The sequence below is a fragment of the Lygodium microphyllum genome, chromosome 4 (assembly GCF_053477565.2).
Source record: "Lygodium microphyllum isolate KBCC chromosome 4, Lygodium_microphyllum_v1.1.10, whole genome shotgun sequence".
Lineage (NCBI taxonomy): Eukaryota > Viridiplantae > Streptophyta > Polypodiopsida > Schizaeales > Lygodiaceae > Lygodium > Lygodium microphyllum.
In genome coordinates, this window is record NC_141138.1 from 70,035,668 (window position 1) to 70,044,131 (window position 8,464).

Here is an 8,464-nt window from a genome sequence, read left to right on the forward strand (position 1 = left end):
TAGGTTGGGCTGTGGGTCAAGATGATGCAGATGGAAACATGTATGCTATTCGGTTTGGGGTGAAAGTCCTAAATGAGAGACAGAGGAGATATCCGCAAATCAAGAGGGAGTTACTGGGGATTGTTACGGCTCTCAAATGTGACAAGGAGTACTTTATTGGAGCTTCAGTTGTGGTAGAGACAGATTGCTTGCCATTGATAGGTATGATTACGAGTTGCTCTACTTCGGATATAGCTATACTGAGATGGATTGCATACATCAAGTCATTAAATCTAGAATTTAAACACATAGCAGGGAAGGATAATCCAGTGTGGCAGATATGTTGTCTAGAGCCAGATATGATGATGAGGAGACACTACTTGTAGAAGAGGATGATGCAAAAATTTCAGCCACTATGGTTGATCATGTTTGTCATGTCTATGATATTGTGGCTTTCATAGAAGAACTCTATGTTGGAGATTGGTTGCAGATTGGCAAGTACCTTAGTACACTAAGCAAAAGAGATGAATGGACAGATGAAGAGTTCAAGAAGATCAAAAGAAAAGCCTATGGTTATTTTCTCAAGGACGGATTTCTTTGGAAGCATCCGAAGAAAAGAGATGGATTACCTTTGCGGGTTGTCTGCGATAGAGAGACACAGTTACAGGTGATGAGGGAGTTTCATGAGAGTCCTTGGGTTGGTCATAGAGGAGTGTGGGCTACTTATGAGAAAATCAAGGAGAAATATTGGTGGAAAGGCATGTATAGAGATGTTTCTCACTTTGTAGAAACTTGCAAAGACTGCCAGATGTATTCAGTAGTGCGTCATCGAGATGAGCTTCATCCGACCTATCTGCTATGCATTCATTATAAGTGGGTAGTTGACTTGGTTACTATGCCTATGGGTCTATGGCAGATGAGGTATATTGTTTTGGCTAGAGAGGATCTTACCAATCATGTTGAGGGCAGACCTTTGAGAACGAAGACCACTAGTGCAGTGTGCAATTTCTTATTGGAAGAAATTTTTTGCAGGTATGGTTGTGTGGGTAAGATCACTGCGGATCGCGGTGAATTGGATGCAGATGAAGCTAGGGAGTTTTTCTCTCAACTAGGAATCAAGTTGGCTCTAACTACAGCATACAATCCAGAGGGAAATGGGAAGAGTGAAAGAGGGCATCCGCCGATAGTGAAAGCATTAGCTAAAGCATGTAGAGGATGGATTGGAGAATGGCCAAGACTTCTACCATTTGCTTTGTGGGCTAATCGTACGACTCACAGTGTTACCACAGGACATATGCCCACAGAGTTGATGTATGGTCAGAAATCGGTTATGCCGACTGAGACTTGTGCTTTGACTTGGTCAGTTTTACCTTGGCAGGAGGATTTGACGAGAGAGGAGCTCTTAGCTCTTCGGATTCGGCAGTTGGAGAGAAGACCAGAGGATATTCAACTAGCTATTGACAGGTTGAAGATTGCTAGACTAAGAAATAAGGACAGGTTTGAAACGCATCGCTTGCGACCTAGAGCAATAGAAGAGGGAGAATGGATATTAGTCTTTGATAGCAGCCTTGAAAATCAGCATACTGCACTTCAGAAGATGGTGAAAAGATGGTTTGGGCCGTACATAGTCAGACATGTCTTTGATAATGCAACATATGAGTTGACAGAATTGGATGGAACAGTGCTTAGAGTGCCTATTGCAGGAAAAAGAATCAAGATTTTCAAGAAAAGAGATGATGAAGATTATGCATTGGAAGAATTTGCAAGAGAAGAGCAATGAGAAGAAACTCCAATAGAAGAGACAGATGATATGACAGATAATCTTGTTGATATACCAAAAATGCACAATGAAGAGATTGATCTGTTTGTGGATCTTGATGATAATGATCATGGGTAGTTGGCCCATCCGGAGGATGCGCAGGATTAGAGGGGGTGGATGTCGTGCTGTTGCGCATCTGAGGTGTGAAATCCACCCAAAAGTTGTGTGTGTGGGATTTGATACTTTGTACATACTTAGTTGTTGTGTTTGCATTTTGTTCTGCATGGGTAGTATAGTAGAGAGAGGGGTCTTTTACTACCTTTTCTTTCAGCTGGGGTTGCACCTGATAGGTCCTCCTTCAATAATGGTGGGCATGATGGAATGCTTTTAGCCTATGTTGAGCAGGGTCAAGGTGAGAAGGCATTATAATTATACAAACAAATGCAAGAGGAGGGCATTTTATCAAATCAGTAGATCACATTTCATGCATGTGGTACCCTCATTGAGAAGGAAGATGTTATGAGCATGGATGGGAAACCAATAAAAGTTTCTTGGGAAATTTACCGAGCATTACATGCAGATTCTCACAAGAAGGGTTTCTTTTCAGATACTTTTGTTGGCAACACCATTGTTAATATGTATGGCAAGTGCAGAAGCATTGTGAAAGCGGAACATGTGTTTAATAGGTTATCCAAGTGTGACACAGTGACATGGAATATGATGATATCAGGTTATGCAGAGGAAGGCCAAGGAGAGAAGGATTTACAACTTTATGGGCACATGCAGGTTGAAGGTGTCAACCCAATGGAGTAGACAATTGTCATTGCACTCCAAGCATGTGCAATCCAAGAAGAGAAGGGCCGAATAACTCAAATAAAGTCTCTGGAAATTGGACAAGTGTTACATGTTGATGCCCTTCAGAAAGGATTCACATCAGACATGTATGTTTATAGTACCCTGGTGTCTATGTATAGCAAATGTGGGAACATTGTAGAAGCAGAGAATGTGTTTGATGGGTTATCTGAGCACACTGTTGTGTTATGGAATGCTTTGCTTTCTGCCTATCTAGAAGTCAGTCAAGAAGATAAAGTTTTGCAAGTGTACTTCAAAATGAAAGCTCAAGATGTGATTTTGAATGATATCACAATTTTATCTGAAGTAGCAGCTTACAGGACCACTGGAGGTGTGGAGATGTGCAGATAGCTTCCTTTTTATATTGTTTTGCAGGTTATGATCTGCTTCCTGAGTTTGGAACGGCACTTATCTGCACGTATGGTGACTATTCATGTATGGTTGATGCTCAAGCCCTCTTCAATGGAATGCGGAAGAAAGATGTTGCAGCATAGATTGCATGTATTGATGGCTATGTGCAGGAAGGAAATAGTCTGGCAAGCCTACAAATGTTTGATGAAATGCAGCCAGTCGGAATAATGCGGATGGAATGCTCGAATGGGAGAAGGCCACTTTTCTGGTAGAAGGAAAGGGCCGCTTTTCTGGTTAAAAAAAAGAGGCAGCTTTTCTGAGCGACCCGATTGCTTGTTCATGTCGAAACTTGACCTTGTTTTAGGCTTTTGATATATCACTCACGTCCGAACGACAATAGAGGGGGTGATGGCGCTGATGAAAATTGGAAGGGCAAGCAATCAATTTAGCACTGAAATGCTTATCGTATGACCTTGTTGGATCATCTTTAGAGAAAATCTCTGAAGATCATGGGACGATACAGATTCCCTCTTCGAGGAGACCTGTTGGAGAAGTCACTACAATGTTGCAATTGTTTTTTTTAAATTACTACTCTTCAATAAAACTTCCTCTTTCAAAAGAGGCATTAGAGTGTCTGGTAAGGCTGGCATCAATCTGAAGATCTTTGTTTGCTGGCGAGACTGAGTGCAGTAAATCTGGCCTGGAGAAGAGAAAGCAGAACATCCGGAGAGCTCCTGTTTTTGAATCCTGGCGGGGTCCAATTCGATCTGACACGGCCGGATAGAGGGCATTATTGATAATGAAATTTGATAGCATTCTGGACCTGGGAAAATAGGACTGTATACTGGGAAGTTGCATGAATCCGAAGGCAAAAAACGTCTCCATCGAGCTCAAGAGCGGGAAGCTCTATTGGGTATCCCTTATTGAATCCAAGGATAACTAGAAGTCTAAAATTGCCAGCTGGAGAACATCACTTACATTGCAAAGGTTGACAGAGTCTCGCAATTGGAGCTCTATTGGGAGGGGAGAACCTTGTTGTATCTTTTACCCAATCTCAGATAGAAAGCCTGAGTGCTATTCGAATTCATAAACGAAAAGATCTCCATCCACTTGATGCCCGTGAAAGCAATGCAAGCGGGATATATGGTTGCTGTTTTGGCAAACTGCCTGCCAATTCTTATCCATCTTGTTACAGATTCAGCACAATTAGCATGACTTTATTTAGAGCCTGATCCAGAACAGCTCCTTGTCATAGGTTTTGATTGTGAAGATGTTGATTTTTCCTGACATGGTTCTCTTTGTATTATGTAGTTTGCCTTTGAAGATGAAGTTTAGCCTGTTGATGTTTTGAAAGGAAGAAATACATTGATGCAAGCTTACAAACCTGCATTAGAATCTCCTCATATTACTGATGTTGTGTATGAATGTACCCTGGTTATTTACAGATTCAGAGACTAGAGATGGTGCAGAAATAGAGCTTTCAAATTGAATTTGGTCTGCTAAATTGACATTCTATCCTGAAATTATTCAAAGTCCTCTGTGGTTGCGACTTTGCTTTCAAAATCCTTCAGCACCGCGTCTATATTGCAGGTTAGACGCGCTCTCAAACGCGCTCGAGAGTTCACCTTCTGTAGCGCGAGTCTATCTGTGCATCTAACATGCAGCACAGATGCGCTGCCAGACGTGCATCCCAGGTCAATTTCTGTCTAGCGCGTCTATCTGTGCATCTAACATGCAGCACAGACGCGCTGCCAGACGCGCAACCCAGGTCAATGCGTGCGTATAATTGTGTGTATACTACAGGTCAACCTTTTGTGTAGTGCATGTATCATCACGTGCACATTGCAGAGTACACACGCGCTCTAAGACGCGTCCTTAGACGCTGTGAGAGAAAACATTTTTTCGCGTCTATGTCTGCATCTACACTGAGATGTAGACGTGCTAGCAGACGCGCTCGGTCGGCCGATTTTAGGCCGATGACTGCCATTGACGATTTACAAAATGCAATACATAATGGAATCACAAATCCTAAATACATAGACAGAGCAGAGAGAGGAAGAGAAACAAAGAGAGAGAGAGAGAGAGAGAGAGAGAGAGAGAGAGACTTACCTTGGGTGTTTGGTATGGTGGGTGGTGGCGCTTCTCCTTCTCCTTCTTCCTCTCCTTGGTAAGTTATCCTCCCTTGATGCTTGTTTGCTTGCTTGCTACTTCTTCTTGTTCTCCTCTTTCTTGTTCTCTCTTTCTTCCTCTCCTTGGCTTTCCTTTTTCCCTTCTTGTGTGTTTGAAATGAAAGAAGAGGTGAGTCATGAGGAGCTGAGGCATGAAGAGACTAGGTGAGGCATGAAGAAACTGCATGTCAGCTAAACTCAAGCTTCAGAACCGCAAAAAATGCAGGAAAGGAAAGGCGTAGTTTGAAAAGAAATGATTTAAGTATGGTTTGAATTTTGACGTGTGCGTCTATTTTCGCGTGTATATGTGCGTTTATTGTTCAGATAGACACGAGTATAGACGCGAAGTTAAATGCGGATATAGACGCGCATTTGGGATTTATCATAATTTTTTTTAAAAAAGATAAGTTTTGATAGTGAATTCTTATCATAAGTTTTAATGTATTTATGATGATTTTTGTGTATTTAAAATTAAGATCTTATGTAAACATATGAATGACAAATATTTTGACGTTGTCATGAATTAGGTTTAATCATGTCGACGTCGTCATCACCTAGTGCGGTGCAAGCTGGTGAGTCAATGAGCACATCCTCAAGTGAGGATGAAACATTGTGTCTTCATAATCGAGATGCATGGCTACGATGAAAAATTAAATGCATGTGTGATCGTTGTCGAGGGTGTATTTTTTGAGCACGTCGCATTACAATGTCACACCTCAGCTTGTATGGAGAATGGGACTGAGAAAAATCACCGGTATTCATAGTTTTTTTTTACCACTAAGATTGCATGTCTATGTTATGGGAATTATATATCAACATACATGAAACTCCCTTTTGTGGTTGAGCAGGATGCGGTGCCACATCCTCAGATGCTCCCTCCCGGGCGTCGAGAGGCTGCAAAACGTCGACACGAGGAGGCAGAGTCTTCAAGAAGAGTAGAGACTGACGAACATGATAGTAGCCCTCATGAAATGCCCCATCAAGTCGTAGAGGATGAGATTTTGGACAACATGGTATACCATCTATTTTTGCAACCGGTTCAGGGAGAAGGTCACTCTACGAAGCCAAATGATCCACTATATGTAGCATCATCTACTCCGTTGTATGAAGGTTGTACGTACTCCGTTCTTTGTGCGTCCCTTGAGATACTTAACTTGCAAACAATTTATGGATTGAGTAATGTCAATTTGGATGCGTTATTGAAGTAGGTATCAATTCAGTTTGGCTTATATATGAATCATAATATAAATTATTAGTTCTATTTTGAAATTAGACAGAAATATATGTGGGTGGTTTTTTAACTCACTTTTAAAAATATATGTAGGTTATTATCACAAATGCTTCCAAAAAGAAACAAATTTCCAACTAAGAGAGAGCAAGCAAGACATTACTTCACATCTCTGGGAGGCCTCGATTATGTCAAGATCCATGCATGTGTCAATGATTGTGTCTTATTTCGTGGGATTCATGAGTTCGCACGAGAGTGTCCTGTTTGTGGCGAATCAAGATACGAAGTGGAGATGAAGTCAATGGATACGCCTCGGAAGGTTTTGCGACATTTTCTGATTGTTCCACGTATAAAACTTATGTTCAAGTGTAAGTCTATTGGAAAGCTCATGTCATGGCATGCTAGTCATCGTTCAAGTGATGGAAAATGGAGGATCCCTGCAGACACACATGCATGGCAACATATAGATAATTTGTGGCCCGTTTTCAAAGAAGAGCCAAGAAATTTGAGATTTGGTTTAGGTATGGATGGAATCAATCCATTTGGCATCAAAAGCACATCATACAGTGTATGGCTAATGGTATTGGTGAACTATAATATTCCTCCATCCATGGCAATTAAAAAGGGACATGTGATGTTGTCCCTTTTGATTCCTGGAAAGCACAAGGTAAAAAACATGGACATTTACTTAGAGCCTTTGATTGAAGAGTTAGAAATGTTATGGGAAGGTATTGAGGTGCAAGATCAAGTGCATCTGAATCCTCTAGAGATTTCACATTGAAGGCCATGTTGTTGTGGACCATGCACGACTTTCCAGGATACGAAGAGTGTTCAGGTACACGTATATAACTCTATATTTGAAATTCAAGACTTGAATCAATTGCATTTTATTAATTCACTTGTTTTTTCAGGTTTAACCACGTCAGGATATCATGCATGTCCTATTTGCAGTCCCTCTCTAGTTTCCTCTAGGCCGGCACGTTTAAAGAAAGTTATCTACGACAATCATCATCGATTTCTTCCTATTGACCATCCCAAATATGTTCTCCCTACTAATGGAATGACTCCACAATCTCTAACCATTCGAGATTGGAAGGAGAGATGGATTAATGCCGAAAGCCACCCTCCACTCGGCATGAGTCAGTAAGAAGTGCATTTCTCTCGATTGACTTTAAAGTATTTAGCATGATGAATTGTTTACATAATATATTATTTGTTTGTTAGGTTCTCTATATTCTTTCGTCTTCCGTACTAGACTAAACTCAAGATCAATCACCTGTTGGACCCCATGCACATATTCAAAAATGTTGTATCTACATTATGGGATCACTTGACAGGGGCTCATGATTCTGTTAATGTAAGGGAGGATTTACGTAACATTGGTCGCATGAGACGAGCCTGGCCACACATTGGACCCAGAGGAAAGATTGAGCTACCCCATGCACCATGGATGTTGTCAAAAAACGAGGAAAAAATAGTGAAGGAACAAATATATAGCTTTTGAACACCCACGGGATGTATGAGATGTCTCAAGGGAGCCTTCATAAAGAAAAAGAAAAGAGGTGTGGAGCAACTATCTGGTTTGAAGTCCCACGATTGGCACAAAATGATTCAAGTTAGGGTATCTCTAACCATGAATATAGTAATTAGTGGAGTAACAATGTTTAAACTTTGGGGTATGATGACTTTTTCCTCAACTAATCATTTGATCTATGAATATTGTTTACATTCAGTTCGTACTTCCTACTAGCATATCCCATTGTGTCTCCAAAGATGTACATGGTATCATTTACAAGATGGGAGAGCTTGTGAGGTGTGTATACATTGTATTTTTTCATTATATATCTTTGAATTTCTACACAAAAATAAACAATTCTCAAATACATCTTGACAGATACGTGAGCTCGAAGGAAATTGATCCAGACACATTGCAAGATGATCGAGTATTATCTGTTGAGGTGGTTTGTTTGGTGGAGGAAAATTTTCCTCGATCCATTTTGACTACTCAATTACATTTACTTGTACATTTGATTGATGAGATCGCACTTTGTGGGGCAGTTCATGTAAGGTGGATGTTTTTTCTTGAGCGCTTCATGAAAACCTTGAAAGATTTTGTGAGGCAAAAAG

The 8,464-nt window shown here is 40.8% G+C and overlaps 1 protein-coding gene across 1 annotated transcript; it reads left to right on the forward strand.

Moving 5' to 3' along the window:
* Window positions 1-2,263: 2,263 nt before the first annotated feature.
* Window positions 2,264-3,084, forward strand: LOC148037154 (putative pentatricopeptide repeat-containing protein At5g52630). Its single transcript, XM_087677075.1, has 3 exons — window positions 2,264-2,524; window positions 2,660-2,921; window positions 2,966-3,084. The coding sequence occupies exons 1-3, from the start codon at window positions 2,264-2,266 to the stop codon at window positions 3,082-3,084; spliced, it is 642 nt and encodes a 213-aa protein (XP_087533201.1).
* Window positions 3,085-8,464: the final 5,380 nt, after the last annotated feature.